Source organism: Equus przewalskii, chromosome 3, assembly GCF_037783145.1.
Source record: "Equus przewalskii isolate Varuska chromosome 3, EquPr2, whole genome shotgun sequence".
Classification (NCBI taxonomy): Eukaryota; Metazoa; Chordata; class Mammalia; order Perissodactyla; family Equidae; genus Equus; species Equus przewalskii.
The window spans coordinates 69,078,162-69,095,570 of record NC_091833.1 but is presented as its reverse complement, the minus strand read 5'-3'; the positions used below and the strand labels follow the sequence as shown (position 1 = coordinate 69,095,570).

General features: G+C 34.4%; 1 protein-coding gene across 12 annotated transcripts in view; it reads right to left on the bottom strand.

Moving 5' to 3' along the window:
* EPHA5 (EPH receptor A5) overlaps positions 1-17,409 on the bottom strand; it is a 330,879-nt gene that overhangs the window by 48,209 nt on the left and 265,261 nt on the right. For 6 of the 12 annotated variants that reach the window (XM_070612814.1, XM_070612810.1, XM_070612806.1 and 3 more), the window contains one exon: positions 6,375-6,440. The exons of the other annotated variants lie outside the window; for them this stretch is intronic. In XM_070612814.1, coding sequence (XP_070468915.1) covers positions 6,375-6,440 — 66 coding nt within the window. The remainder of the gene's footprint in view (positions 1-6,374; positions 6,441-17,409) is intronic. 12 annotated transcript variants of the gene reach the window in all.

Here is a 17,409-nt window from a genome sequence, read left to right as displayed (position 1 = left end):
GCAACCTAAGTGCAGCTGGTAGAGACTGGCACTCAAGCAGTGGTTCAGCCTCGCTAACAGAGCATTGCAGGAAGCCTGTTCATTCTGTGTCATCTTCTGTACCTGCACCAGATGCATAATTTTAACCCATCAGACAAACAGTCAATAAATATGCCATTCTGTACAGAAATTACACCTCCTACATTCTGGAACCAATTTTTTTTTCTGAATGGAAAAGAAAACTTTCTTCATTTGGCTTCATATCGCAATTTTAATGAGCTTTGACATCATTGTACTAAAAATATCTGTAGTGCTGTAATTAGAAGAATCATCTTCTAGTCATTTACACTCATTTTTTTCTAGAAAACAATGTTTCATTTTTCAGTAGTAGAGGTGAACATAAGAAATCATATTAAATGTAAGCATTATTCATATTAACATTTATTAAAAAGTCATAGAGAGATGCTTAATATATAAACATAGCAATGACTTTATGGGTAATTTAGAAATCAATATATCTTCTCCCGCATTTATCCTAAGAAGTTGGTTGATGATATTAACACTGATCTTAAAAACTGGGCCCCAGCCATAACATATAAAATTGGACATTTGGAATTTCCATAGTACATGAGATAGTAAACAATAATTTTTATAGGTGGATAAATGTGCCAATGAGTAATTTAGTTCTTGGATTTAAATTAAGGATTTGATAATAAAATAAATCAAAGGTATGAATGTCAAGACCTCCAGGGTACCAAGCGATACACAGAATCAGTAATTTGCTAAACGGCACCCTTATGGCCAAAGAGGAAAGATGAATGAATGGAATAGCCAAGTGCAGATCCTTGCTCAATGATAGTCCTCACAGAATCATGTTTTTTCATTGCTTTAGCCTACAAAAAATAAACACTTTTCACCTTAATTCCAAACAAGGTTGAGCAGGGTGCAATGGTGGGAGATGGAATGGTTTTACATTTCGGTTTCTTTAAAAGAAATGCATATGTAGCATTAATGAGCATATGCAGAACTTAGCTCAGAAATGGACACTCCTATATTGTTCTTATATTGTTCTATTTTCCAGATTGATTAGAAAATACTTTACCTATACTTTAAACCAAAAATGTTTAAAGTTGACAAATTCCAGCAAAGATTAGAGTCAATATGTTTTGCTTATGGAAAATAAAAGCTCCTTGTAATTTTAGCCTCTTTTAAAACCACATTTCTCCATATATGCACACTCTCTCGTTCTGACATAATAATGACTTCAAACGCTGTATAATGCTGTATTTAAGATTTTATTGCTAGAATCTTAAAAAGAATAAGTTACAACATTTTGGGAAACAGTTTTACTTTTTCATTTCAAGATTCTCTCCAACGAAGCAAAGCTAGTTTTAATAAAAGCTCAGCTAACTCAGCCTCATAAAATAAAGAAGCATATGAACATTAGCTTAATAATATATCTAATAAAACCTGGAAATAGATTGTTTTGTTTTACAGGATCACATTCTTCAATAAGAATGTGAGTGAAAATGCAGTAAAATTGGACATTGGATATTTAGCCTGTCTTGCTAGCAGGACCTTAAGATTCTCATTAATATACTCCTCATTTGCATAGTAGCATACTGAGATTTTGAGTTCCTAATAGATAGATGTAAGTTACACACAAGAAATGCAACTGATCTACTATGTTTGCTGAAAATTCTCAAATATACTTCTCAAGGAAAATGTACTCATGTTGAAAAACACACTTTCCTTGGATGTGGGAATGGAATGACGATTACACCATACAAAATGAGGACATAGCTTGCTAGGTTCCCATCTCACATTCTATCAAGGATACTAACTATTCTATGATTAATAGTAATGTGAGAAGCTAAGTTATTTCTTATTTTATGCTTTACATATCATTTTTTGTTTCCACATTCTAAAAGACAAAGAGAAAATGTCTTAAAAATAACACTTTCTAGAATAGTGTAGTACATATGAATTTGTAAATTTTTCATTGATGAGATCTTCAAATCTTTTCGAATTAGAAATAATAGGAAGATGAACAATTTCAAATACTTCAAATAACTCAAATATGAATTGTAGACTTTTCAATATTAAGTTAAATTTTAATTGACAAAATTTTGATATAAAAACATTTCATAAAGTATTACATGTGAGGATTAAGTCTCTCTGTTTTCAACAAATTTTGTTCTAATGCTAGAGTAGATAATTTCTACTAATTTTTAAACTATTTCATGGATGTGACCATTGGATTTCTAAATTAGAGTAGGCCAGCTTAATATCTTCTGTAGTCTGAGTTTCCACAGGTATTATAAAAAGGGCTTTTGGAGCAGTTCATAGTTATATTTTACATAGCAAGCCTTCAATTGGAATTTAATGTATTCTATATATATTGCAAGAAAGCCTCACATCCTCCTGCCGAAAGCACTTTAAATGGGGCTCTAGAATATTACAAAGGGATGATTCTATTTTCTATGTCTCTTTCCCAGGTCTACAAAATGGAATAGTACTTCCATATACCTCCCCAGCAGAAATCTTGTGAAGATGAATGAAATAACCTGTTGTGTGCATGAAACTAAAAATTTGCTTACTTCAAATTTCAAGAATATAGAGAAAAAATCAGTTCATTGACAAGTTGAGATAATAGTTAATGTTTTGATGTAATTCATGATCCTTTCGGTCAGAGAAATTTTTTAATCTCTGCATTATGAGAGACGCTAAAGTTTATCCCTTGTGTCTCTGATTAAAAATATTTAAAATTTTTTTCTAAAAAAACAAAACTGATTTCCTAAAAATCACAGAATAAGTAAATGAACAAAATAAGAACTTAATATTTTTATTTTCAGAATAGTGAATTCCATTTCCCTTGCCACAATAACCCCCCAGAAGAAACAGTAAGTGGTATGAAAACACTAGAAAGCATGAAAACTCATGAATGAAGAAAATAGCCTGACACATGTTTGAACTTAAGAAATGCAAGAAAAAGCTGCTTTGGGACTATTGGTTATTTCAGACAGACATAATAAATATCATGCTATAAATATATATTAGCTTTGTAAGCATAAACACAAATGAATACAAGGGATAAATGGTAATGTTATTTTAGAAAATACACACATGAATACCTTATTTACATTAAAAACAATTCAACACTGGATGTTTGTAAGAATAGACTTTTTTTGAGAAGTGAAACAATGATTAGAGTCTCAAGTCAGTTGTGATGACATAAAATCAACGATCACTGATAAAAATACCTCTGCTAAAAATGTGGGCAGTTTCGGGGATAGGGTGCCTAAATCTAGACATCTGGGTTTCATTCAGAAATATTACAGATACATCTTCCATCACTGGGTAGATTTCAGTGAAAGCAGGAAGAATATCTGAAATATTAGCATTATATATATATATATGTGCACAGATTTCACAACAAAGTGGGCAACTAGATTGATGAAAAATAATTTGAGATCAAAGGTGGCAACATGTAATTACCAATTTCATCTTATAAATGGCACACTATACATTTGAAAAATAATGGAGCATGCTTTCCAGGTGGGAAATATGCCAAAGTAAAACTCAGAACTCCAGAGCCTTGCAGAAGCTTTAGTATAGTTGAATTGCAGAACCAAAGATCTAGGTCAATGGTTTTGAAATTGTACTTTTCAGATCCCTAGATTTCCGCAAGGTATATTAAGGTACTTCTAAAAGCCAGTATATTTACAGTGGTCAATTTTAATGTACATATATGCATTGCATTATATTAAGATCAAAACCAACCACACATATATTCACTAGTAGTCTTTCAAGAAATGAAAAACTATGAAATTCCAAAATCTCAAAATGTCTAACAAACTTTCCTCTATAAATGCAAATATGTCTGTTCACAAATGATGATGATACAATGTTCCTTGGAAATTATTTATGTGGTAATTGACAAATGCTGGTATGACTATACATACAAAGTTAGGTGGCAAGACTTCAGGTCAAGATTCCTCAGTATTTTACTGATTCTGTTAGGAAAATTGTTCTTCTCAGCCCTTAATTTCCACCATTTAAGGTTGTTTTCTCCCAATGCTTTAATATAAACAAATAACATGTTTAACTGAAACCTCGTAGTGACTTGAAATTATAAAATGGAAGTTTAGAAAACAGCAATAAAAACATTTTACCTTCCATTTTTCTCCAGTAATAATTTTGGACAACTTTCTTACAGCCTAATTTATGTACGCCCAATTAAAGTTTGTTTCTTTTGCTTTATTATGTTTTGTTTTACTAAGAATGCATTAAAAAAATTCTGGTTCTTCCATAAACCTTTCCATGAAAACTGTTAGCATTTTATTGGGTACTTAAGTACATCTATGGCAAAATCATTTCTCCTTTTTTTTGGCACACACACACAAATATACACGCACACACACAAATATACTCACTGCCTCAATAATTGGTAACATTATTTAAAGATAATATGAGAAAAAAGTTTTCATCTTAGATTTCTTGGCTTGTTCTTTGTAAAGGAAGCATTCTGCCTTCCCACTTTTCCTCTTTTCTTTTATTTGTTTACTTTAGAAACTTCCTGAAGCCAAGTACACAGTAGACAAAGATACCATTTTAAAAATCAAGTATTTTAAATCCAGCTAGAGTTAGTTTTTGCCAATACTTCTTAAGCCATGGCTTCATAAATGTTCATACTCCCAGTAAGGTCTCTTTGAGATTTAGTTCAAGGGAAACCTGAATGTCAATCTTCATTTTTTCCTGAGAAGTAAATTCTGCCTACTCTGCTTCAGTGATGATTTATTTCTTATAACAACTATACTCAAGACTCAAGTAGACTGGCCAGCCCCGTGGCCAAGTGGTTAAGTTCTTGTGCTCTACTTCTGCGGCCCAGGGTTTCAACAGTTTGGAACCCGGGCTCAGACATGGCACTGCTCGTCAGGCCATGTTGAGGCGGCGTCCCACATACCACAACTAGAAGGACCCACAACTAAAATAAAAAGCTATGTACTCGGGGGATTTGGGGAGAAAAAGCACAAAAAGGAAAAAAAAGGAAGAAGATTGGCAACAGTTGTGAGCTCAGGTGCCAATCTTCAAAAAAAGAAAAGACTCAAGTAGAATGAGCAATTCAGTGACCATTTTTCTAGTTTTTCCTAGAGCAATAAAAAAACCCCCAAAACACAGTGTAAAGCCATTTATTTTATACCTTGGCCATTGCCACATTTTCAGGGTTTTATGGTTTGTCACTGAAGCCTCAAGCTTAAATAAGAATTTCCTGAGTAAATTAAATAATTTGGAACAAATCTGTACTTTCATATTAACTTGAAAACTTTTTTCAAATACAAAAATTTCAAAAGACTGAGAAAAAGATCTTTGAATTTTATCAGTTTGTTTACTCTCTCTTGTTCTCAGAAGACCAGTATCCATTCCACCGCTTCTCACATCTACATAGGCATGCACACTCATTCACACCACGGTTATTGAACCAACAAAAATTAATTGACATCTAGAGAATACAAGTAACAATTTAAAATGCCTGAACGAAACCCTATAATTCTCTAAAAGGCATTTCAGAATCTTTTCCTTGCGAATTTCAATACAGTAGCACAGGGATTTAGACTCTAATCTAGAAAGAAATTATCCGAAGTATTTCACTTTTTACAAGGTAGCTCACTACTGTCTAAATCTGTGAATACAGCTCTCTGGTCTCATGTTTTAGCCCACAATTTTATAGCTATAACCCAGATACATATTTATGATTTGCATTTGTAAATAACTGACTGTCTTATTTGCAACTGATCCCCAAAATATGCATATTTTTTACTTCACTGGTATCAAATTAGGAATAGCACTTCTAATGTCTGAAATAATTCAAGGTTAAAAATCTGAAGTAAACCATGAAAAGTACACGTGGTTCTGTTCTCCAATGCCACATGTATCCACAATAATTATGAAAATAGAAGAGCCCAGGTATGTTATGGTCCTTCCATGGTTCTGGGAGACAGAACAGGTGATTTCACCTTGACAGAGTAGCCTTCTACTTCCATGTATGATAATGATTTTAATCTTAATGGAACAACAAAAACAGCGACATGTTAAATGTAAAACAGATTCTACAATCTTACCACTTCCTGTCTTAAATCAAGACCATGGTAAAAGCCTTGGAAGAGATGTATGAATGCTTGACATAGGGATGAGGTACTATATGTATATTTTACTTGAAATTGTCCATTGTGAAATCACTTGGGAATCAGTTTCATTCTGCTCTGCTGTTAAGGCATAACCAGTGTACTAGCGGTTAAAATGTACACAAATGGAAAAAAAAAAAAAGGAATGCTGACGATCATACATATAGGTGGGACATCACATAGGAGTGAAAGTGGGAAGGGAACACTAACCATATTAGGCTTGGATGGGCAACAGCGCACAGGGAAGAAGCCCTTCCACAGCCACATTCGCAGCAACTGAAAAGCAAACAAGAGAGCCCAAGATAAGGAAGAGATCCCACTCCCTCTTATAGCATAAAGACACTATGAATTTAGACAGGCGTCTGCTTTGCTTTTCAAAAGCAACAATCCCTACATGCATACAATTAATTTCTTTCCACAATGCCTTTCAAATTAAGAAGCATTATATGGATTTAAGAAATACAGAACTGTATTAGTTATTTTTATTTTACTTAAAATGCTTATTCAGTAGGAAATATAATGAGCCCATGTGTTTGATTATGCAATTCATATAGACATACAAATAAAGATGTAAGCCCATTTAAATATATCTTTCCTCAAAAATTCCTGCAAAATTTATATTCGGAAGACATTCTAAATAGCCTTTTACAAACATTTTGCATAGAACCTACAAATTTAGAAGGGAGAATAATGCCTCGCTCATTCGACCCATAGATTTCTTATACCAGTGGCATTATTTATCATAACCTATTGAAAATGTTATGCTTATGTGACTTCTCCAGTCACTTATGGAAGTCTCTCAATTTAAATTTACATTTTCAGAATTAAAAAAATGTATCTCCAAATATATACTTGCAGAGCTATTGCCATATAAAAAAAGCAAACTATGTATAATACATGCACTTTTCTGGATATCACAACACTCAAAACTTTTAAAAATTTTCCACATACTCAGAGTAAAAAATCCAGAAAATACCAAGCAAATTGCTTAATAAAATGCTCTTTATTGTTAGAAACCACATAAACTGATAGCAGAACATAACATAGAATTTATTTAGTGCTTCAATGCATTCACTTTCCAGGATAGTTATGAATAGCATTTATAATGATTTCAAGAGAATTGTGGAATGAGCTCAGTAATGATACTGTATACAAGCAGGTTAGGCTTTTGTCTAAAATACGTCTATTTTGAACTTTATGTGAAATGTATCTGCTCTATTTTATAGCAAATAAGGAGAATAAAATAAAATATAAACATCTAATAAACCTGGAAATGCTAATAAGGTAGAAAAGTATTTCCAAATCAAATGCAAACGGATCTTTTTTAAAGGAAGTGGGCATTGTTCTGTATATTTTCTTTGGAGTATTGATGATACTATAATTTTTATTACTACTAAATGTCTGAGAATTTGGGTGCCACTAAAATAGAATCATAGTAAATTAAAAATTTGGCTACTATGACATTTACTTCCAGTTTGACTGTTTATTATATATATATTTTAAAGAATATGCCAAATAATTATTTTCACTGCAGAGGTATTGAAAGTTAAAGTCAATGTATTTCTTAACACAAAAATGTTAAAATGTTTAAAGAGTCGGTAAAACATCTGTAAAATACCTTGACAAATCTTGATATACTTCTTTATAATAACATTTATTTCATTAGTGTCTTAAACAATTGCTGATATCTTGTATATGTTAACTTCCCTACTGTTTCTGTTTGTATCAGCACTCAGATTACGGGTCTGCAAACTAAAGCCCATGGACCAATTCTAGCCTACCACTTCTTTTTGTAAATCTAGTGTTATTGGAACACAGCCACACTCAGACTTGTTGTTTATGGCTTCTTTAGTGCTATTATGACAGAGTCGAGTAGTTGTGACAGAGAATGTAGGGCCTGCAAAGCCTAAAACATTTACTACCTGGCCCTTTAAAGGGAGTTTGCCTTCCTCTTGTCATAGACTGTTAGTGTCTTGAGAGGAAGAGGATTCTCTGAACTTTTATTTCCTTCACAGTTGAAGCATAATAATTGATACCTGTAAGTAGTCAGTGTTTTACTGTAATTGGTATTAACTAACGGCATGATTATCACAATTTACTGATACTATCTCAACTGATATTATCTAAATTGAGGTAGTATCTCAATTTACTGGTAGTTTCCATATATATGCTAACTTCAAACAGCATAGTTCCAGTTCAATTACTAATAAATAAATAATTGATGGTTGACGAATGTATCCAATTGATTTTTAGTGATAAAATGATGATGCTGTCTCCTAATAAAGTACAAACATCCTTCTAGTGAAATGTGCACAGTTTATAAACTCAGGTAGAATTGTGCTTAGGGAGGCAACAACTGCACTGTGATTGGCCATTACCTGATAGGATTTATTTAATACTTGGTCAGTGTTCTATGACTCAAAACACACACTAATGATTCTAAAAATAATAACATTTCATTCAGTCCTCTTAATTTGAAAAACTATAATGTTTTTGTTTTACCAATTAGTACATACACACACACACACACGCATACATGCAATTCACTGTAACATCAATCCACAAATTTTAGTCCTGAAGAATTTAAATCACTTTACCTATCATTAGAATTCTAGTTTATAGTTTTAACAAAGTTTAATCAAAAAATCTGAAATTATATAAAGTCAAACACTTGTGCTTCTATTTTTTCTGAGTCATGGTTTTAGATCCACATATTCCCAAATGAAGTATACATAGGAACTAAATAACTAATTACATTCAGACCAATTCTTATAAATACAGAAAGGTCAATGTAATTTTTTAAAAAATCATTTCCACAAAATACATTTTCTAAAGATTTAGTGATCAGAGCAAACTGTGAATTAATCTGTTATGAAGAAAATTAAAACTGAAGTTCCTTTTCTATGAATATCTGAAGTGGAATAATAACAAATAACTCTTTTTAAATAAACTCTGAGGATGCTGTCACAGTAACACCTCAGCACCAGACAGTATAAAGAATATGTTCTTTCATTAATCAATAAATACTTGGAGAAGTACAGGTTGAAAATTCTTACAAGCCCCAGAGATAACTTAGAAATAGAAACCAAAACGTGCTAGAAATATCAACTGATGTATGCTATGTGAGCCACGGCTCAACACAGAGGACGTCTGCATTCCCATCAGTTTTTAGCACCTGGCAGCCTGTAAGCAACTGCATGCAGCTATAACAAGAGCATTATTATCCAAGTTTAAAATAGTTTAGCCCTCCCAGGCTTATAATCAAAAACTGTTGGTCTTTGTTCTAACAAGATATTTTGATTCATCCTTCAGAAGATTAAAATATGATAAAAGAAGCTTTCCAGACCCAAAGAAGATTCATATGAAATTCCTTTAGCCAGGAATTAACACAGAGCTGATTAATATATGTATAAAGTGTGTCACTGTAAGTAAGATAACTGCCTTCCTGCCAAAACAAGGTGATTATAACTCTAGGGAAGAAATTCTTAAAGATACTACGTCAGAGAAGCAAGACTACAGGTTGTGGATAAATGATGACTTAAATTCTTAAACAGGAGATCATACCATTGGCTAAGAAAAACACTAAGAGCCTAACAGATAAATGAGAGAAAGGCAGAAAGAGTAATTTCACAAAAGAACTACTTTTATTAGATGAAAAGTATTTTTAGTTTACTGGTGAAAAAAAAAGGGGGGGAAGAAAACTAAAAGGGTGCGTAGTTCACCCATTTTAAATAAAACAACAGCAAATGATGGTACTCAGTGCTGGGGAAAACAGAGTGAAGCTTCTACCCTCCTAAGTGGCACCAATCCTTTAGAAAACAATCCTCCAAAACCTATCAACGAGCACTAAAAATGTTCTCACCTTTTGACATCACTGTGTAACACAATATTTAAGGTCACTGTGTTTCTAGTCAAACTAAGAGTAGTCCTGGATGTATCCATTACTAAATGCATAGTTTTGGGTAAAGCAGTCATTGACATAAATGAGATAACAATAGAAACTATATCACATAGGGTGGCTTTGCAGAATGAGTTTGACAATCCATGTAAAGCTCTCTCCACTGTCCTGGGACCACAGTCAGCACTTTAAAAGTGTTTAACTGATATTGTTATAACAACAGTCATAGCAAAAAAAGTGGGATGCAGACAACTGGCATGAGGCAGGCCATAGATTTTAAAGGAACTAAGTGACTAATAAATATTTTTCAGTAAACAAAATATATTTGTGGAGTCTGTGATGCAATGAAAATAAACATGATAATTTTTTAAAATTAGGTAAAAATCAGTGTGCAGAAAAATAAAATGATGGCCAAAATGTATACCAAACTTCTAAGAGCTATTGTATTGGAGTGTTACATTAACTCACATTATCGAACAGTTATTTTAGTTTTCTCTGATTTCAAATTATTTGTGCTTATTTAACTTTATAATTTTAAGAAAATTAAGCAAACTTAAACAATTCTAATTATGATGCCTATCGCAATATACGATCATTTACACCCTATCAGTTTTTAAATGATAAAAATAATTTAAACATGTAACAAATATTTACAACAAAAGAAGTTAAAGAAATTGTTCACTGGTAATTAACACACACAGTCTTAATTGTTTAATATATTTCTTAAAATATCTTATAATGCAATAACTTTTGCATCTGTGTCTTAATTCACTGCTACTCTTCTAACATTTAGTACTAATTTCCTGATGAAGCCAGGCTAAAACTGCAGAAATCTGTTTGCAAAAACAGGGAAAGGAATAAAAAGCAGAATGATAACATATGTGGTTCCCAAACTCTACTCTTCATTCTCAACAGTTTTGACACAAATGCATAAAATTATTCCAGCCTACAAGAGCAGGTAATGCAAAATGGATAGAAAGAGCTTTTTATTTAATTCGTTTAAGTGTGTTTTTGAGTAACTCTGAGGGGAATGACACATCTGTAACACATGCTGGGGTTTATATGTGCAGTCTAATCACTATTTCCAAGTTGCAGTCCAGACAAATAGGAACAGGTTACAGTTATATGCAGTAACTTTTTAATCTTCTTTTCCAGCTCTCTGTTTCCCTCTGACTATAAAGCTTCTTACCCCCCATCAATGATTATATGTGTCTCCCTATTACCCTCTAGGTCCCTTTATCAAAAACTGTTCTATCTGAGCACTAGTGCTTGGTAGATGAGTTTTGAAACATCGTTTTATCTCTTAGTCTTACCTAACCAAGGTCCAAGCCTGGCACTCTCATACCTTGCTGTGAAATAATAAGAAATATATAAATTGGTCTCTGCTCTGGTTCCTGACACGGAACTCTTAAAATCCTTGTAAATAAGAGTGCTAGGAGAATCTTTTATTCTAACATTTAGTCTTTGACCCCAGTTCCCGACCTAGAGTTCCTAAAACCCTTGTAATTTCCTAAGTGACAAAAGAACTAGCAGCATCTTTTGTTCTAATATTGGCCTTTGACTCCATGGTTACTAACACAAAGCTCCTAAATCTCTTGGAATTTCCTGGGTGATAGCAGTTTCATTTGTTCTAACGAAGGGACTCTGGATGGGTTCTTGGCTGGAGGCTTGTCTCCAGAAAGACCAAGCATAATTAGAAGCTTGGAATTTTCAGCCTCACCAGCCCATTCTCCAGAGACAGGAGAGAGGCTGGAAATGGAGTTAAAGATCTATTATGCCTATACGATGAAGCCTCCATAAAAATCCCGAAAGTATGGGATTCGGAGAGCTTCTGGGTTGGTGAACCCCAACTCCACAAGACAAAAGCTCCTGCACTCAGGACCCTTCAGGATCTCACCCTATGTGTCTCTTCATCTGGCTGTCCATCTGCATTCTTTTGCATATCCTTTATTATATAATAAACTGATAAACATAAGTGTTTCCCAGAGTTCTGTGAGCCATTCTAGCAAATGATCGAACTCAAGGAGAGAGGTCATAGGAACCTCCTATTTGTAGCCATATTGGACAGAATTTGTGCGTAACCCGGGGCATCTGAAGTAGGGGGCAGTCCTGTGGGCTGGGCTCTTAACCTGTCGCTCTAACTCCGGTGAGTGTCAGAATTGAATTGAACTGCAGGACACTGAGCAGATGTCGAAGAGAATTGCTTGGTGTGGAAAAAAAAAAAAACAAAAACAAAAAAACCCACACATGTGGGATCAGAAGTGTTGTGAGTGTGGTAGTAGTGTGATAGTAAATGAGAAACACACAAGAGGAGTGTGTCTTTCCAACACATTTCCTCTCTCCTTGCATTTCCTGTTCCAAACCTGAAATGTCCTATTATAATATTCATCATAGAGCTAAGAATTCTGGGACTCACAGAGAGCAAACAGCTTTCTCAAGATGACACTGATAACAAGTTATGGAGGTAAGATGTGGATCCAAGTTACTGCCTCAAATTGTATTGGAAGCACGATTTCCTCCTCTATATCTTCCAGGTTCTTTCATTCCCACCCACTCACCAGCTCCATCTCCCTTTCTCCTGTTGAAAATTTGAAAGATTTTCATAAAGAACCCTGATATGAACATTTTTTGCTTCTTTCACTAATAGCTTGTTACAGGGTTAAAAAAATTTTAATAAATTAATCCCATAAAATTACTTATAGCACTCAAAATGCCTTTATATAAATTGAGCCCTTTCTGCAGCAAAATACACCAAATTTTGTTTGAAAGTCATAAAAGATGGATGCCATAAAAATACTCAACGACCCAAACTCTACTATTATGCAGATGCATGTATAAAATAGAGATCAAATCACATAAGCGATTGAGGTAAACCTTAAATAAATTACACTCATTTCAAGGACTTCTAAAATAAAAACAAAACCCAAAACTCTACAAATCTAAGTGCTCCATGTGCGGTCATCCCTTTGTCTTAAGGACAAAGTCACAAAAACAACGAAACAAACAAAAAACTAATTCATTTTAACTTTGGAATCAGGAACTCTCATGTCCTACTGAAGACAACGATGAGAACCTGGGAATATCAAACTCAGTGAAAGCAGAAAGAAAATTTGAGGTGAATTATCTTTAGACTACACTTCAATTGGTTTATATGCCAAGCTATACTTCAAAGAAGATTCACTGCACTTCTTTTAATCATTCTAATGGGCCAGAGATCATCATCATAAAACAGGCTCTTCTTCCATGAATGCCACGGGTAAAAGTGTTGATGAAACTAGCAAATGTTATTGAACATGTTATGTTCAGTTTGCCTATTCCAGGATATACTTGGAAACTCAAAATGAATTTCACCAAATATTAATGATCTTTTGTAAACTTTTTGCTGCAGTAGTACACACAATCATTTCTATTAGCAAACATTTACTGAAAATCTACATGTTATGCTTTAAGAATAAGAAATTATCGGGGCTGGCCCCGTGGCCGAGTGGTTAAGTTCGCGCGCTCCGCTGCAGGCGGCCCAGTGTTTCGTTAGTTCGAATCCTGGGTGCGGACATGGCACTGCTCATAAGACCACGCTGAGGCAGCGTCCCACATGCCACAACTAGAAGAACCTACAACGAAGAATACACAACTATGTACCGGGGGGCTTTGGGGAGAAAAAGGAAAAAAAATAAAATCTTTAAAAAAAAAAAAAAGAATAAGAAATTATATATAAACAGCTTTCTGCTCACATTATATAATGATTCTACACCTGGCTACAGATTAGACTCAAAAGGTGAGATGTAAAACAACAACAAAACAATGCCCAGGCCTCACTCCAGAAGATTTAAATCACAACACCTTGATTGTGAGACCCAGGCATCAGTGCTTTTCAAAAGCTGTTAGTTGATTCTAAATTTCCTCCAGGTTGAGAATCACTGATCCAATAGGTACTCAATAAATACTTGTATTGAATGATGTGTCTTATAATGTCTTAGGGGAATTGACAATGAATACAAAGAAAAAGGTTTGTAATTAGCATATTAATAGTCTGCATGTTAATAAAACCTTCTAAAGTACCTGGAGGTGTTTAAAAACAATTTGTTCTCTGGTAAGTACTTTAAATAATTCTCCTGCAACTTATTTACAATGTTAATTTATATTATCTACAAATGAAGACTGGTTGGTTTAGTAACTATAAATTGCATCCTATCCTCTTTAAACTACACATTTTTTTTCCTAACACTTATCTCTACAGGTTTCTTTTAACTGCAAGTTTAATGTTTAATGAAAGATATTTTTGTACTTCTGTATTTCAATACTAACTACTTGGATTAGCTAGGAGCCATAATATCTCAGGCAAAATAACAAAATTGTGAAATTATCTTTATTCAGTGTCCCCATTTTGCCCTTCTGAGCTACTGGACCACAGACTTACATAAAGTTATGTGAAAGTAGAGCTCAGGTTTGCCACACACATGTCAGGAAAGCCTTCAAGACATGGTGAATATTTTGATGTAAAGATTTTCTCTTTGCACTGTTGCTGAGCCAGAGTAAACCAGAACCATATATATTTGTATGTGAGAAAGCTCATGCCATTAATGAGGCAGGAAGAAATGGAGATGAGGGTAGGGAGGGTCACACTCAAAGGCTGTGGAAAGCCTTGTAGACACAGAAAACTGGACACCCCATGTGCATTCATGTCTACATACCTTCCTCATCACACGTGGTGGACCAACTCATAAAATTTCTCTTCATCTTCCAGTCCAGCTCAAATTTATCACTTCTGTACCCCTTAAGGCAAAGATGATCATATCCTCTATTCTACTGTTGCACCAATTTGTTAAAAGTAGGAGATTGATTGTGTTATGTTGAAAATATCTGATTGCACCACTGTCTCTCTATTAGCCTGTCCATGCTATGAAAGCAGGAAGCATATCAAAGAGTCACATCGAATCAAAAAAGCAAATTTTACAGGTCATGATATCAGAAAAATCTACTTTAATGAGCCCATAACAAAAGAGAGGTTACAGGATCCGTCAAGTACTTTTGTAAAAACCTTGCCAGTGTGATATTTTGAACAGGAAAATGAGATTCTTTCAACTTTTCATATATTACTTAAATCTTTTTTATATTATTCAAATTTAAATAATTAAATGTCAATACTGTATTATTATACAGTTATGTGTATATATGCACATATGTATTTATACATACATGTACATATACAAATACAGTATATATAAAGATATGTAAGCTGTAATTCAGATATGGTCAATAAAACACTAATGCTTTTTTAATAAATTTGGTCTATATACTCTTATCAAGTTTATATGATGTTTTGGTTTAAACCTGAAAACTCAACTTTCTCCTCGAGGAACTAACAGTACATTGTAGGCATTAAACAGGTAGGGAAGACTGCAAACTTTGATATCTGACCTCAAAAACTAGCGAACAGGGAGATAAAAGGGAAAGGTTGATATTAAGAACCACTAAAAATTCAAAAAAAATTTTTTTTACCTTTATCTCACTCGAACTTCCCCCTCTGTTTTCTTTTCTCCCACTTTCTCTGGCATTGTAAAGACATATGGTTTCTTAAAGTAAGATAAATCAAAATCTTCTTAAACAATTTCTATCCTTTAACTTCAAAATTACATTGTTTCTCTCAGAAACTGATAAAATTCAAGGTGATACTTATTTGAACTAGTTATTTATCTGATAATTTAATAAAAGCAACTCTCAGTATATTCATGGCTGCAATCCTTAAGGTTTTTTGCTTTTTTAAATTTTTTCTTAAAAATATTGAACATAGCTTATAAAATCGAAGACTTGTACTACCATTTAGTGAAATGAATGAAGTGAGAGACTGAATATACAAATGAACAGTGGTCAGACCAAATAAAAAAATAGAACTCTGACTGCAAATCTGTAGCAACCAGTCCAGAAAGTCAAACCACAACTTCTGTAGCAATCCATCCAAGGGTCAAGACTTTATCAAATGCCAGCTTCCCTGATATTTGTCCCTGATGAGGATTTTTAGGCTGGTTAATTTTAAAACTACAGGTGAGAAGCAGGCTCCGAGGAGTGGAATTTGCTTGTCCCTTTGTTGGGGACATTTACATTTCTAAGGGAAACCTCAATCTGTGAAGATGCCTCCCTCTCTGTGCCAGGAAGAAGGGGGATGGCCTTATCTCTAGAAACTCTTAATCAATGCCAGAGGCAGGAACTTAAGTTGTTTGCTGTCTGGCAACCTCATGTAACTGACCCCCCCTCCCCCCCAAATCCTCCTTTGTCTTTAGCTGAGGATAATATTTAAGCGGTGACTTCTGCCATTTACTCAATCTGGTTTGATTCTTATCTAAAAGTTGCGGGACCACCAAATGGCCGGACCCTAAGGACACTGATACCATTTTAAATTTTTTACATATTCTTTCCTTTGTCTTGTAAAGAGATAACTCTCATAGCTATGCCTTAAATTTAGCCTTACTCTCCACCCAATTTTGCAGCAGAAGCGGCAGCAGCAACATTCCGGCAGCAGCTCCTCCTGCCCCTGGGTCCTGTCCCCAAGCAGCAGCTCTGCCTGCCTATGGGTTCCTGTCCCCATGCGGGCAGCAGAAGCTCTGACTGCCCATGGGTCCTGTCCCCATGCTATTCTATACTATTCTCTAAATAAAAGAGCAGTACTGCCAGATCTTAAGAGTCTAAGAAATCTTTCTTTCAACTCCTCGGCTCACCGACCCCGCATCAGTCCCCATTTCCAATTTACAAGCAACTAGACGAAGCCAATATGCTTCCTTAATCAATTACATAGGATGCCCCACTTCTAGTTAGCTCACCTTCAGCTAACCCATGCCAATAACCTCCAATCAGGGCATGCCTGAAGCTTTCCCTTATTCTCATTAGACTCAGTTGCCTGCCTTTGGGTCTATGTCAAATGAAGACAATGGTGGCTGATTCCCTTGCTAGAGCAAGCTGTTCATAAATAGCCTTTGCTTGTTCTCATTTGGGTGTTTTCTGTTTATTTCCACATAAAAGATCATCTTTACAAGTTCAATAAAGGAAAATCATGTAGTTTGATCTCTGCAATCAACCACCATCTTAGTTCTGTTCAGGCACAATAATAGCACTGAAATACAAAGCACTGAATCATGAGTTTTTTCTCGTGTAGGATGACACCTTCACTGAGCAAACACCAACTACCCCTATTTCTAGAAGCCTAAAGTTACTAGAAGGTCCTCCCACTGAACTTTTCCTTCCCAGTCATTTCACAGCTGAATCGGGTGTATCCGCGAGCCCTCTTTCAGAGGAGCACGTAACTGTCTTGACTTTGTTGCCCGTGCTTAACTATTTTAGGTTTTAATTTATTTT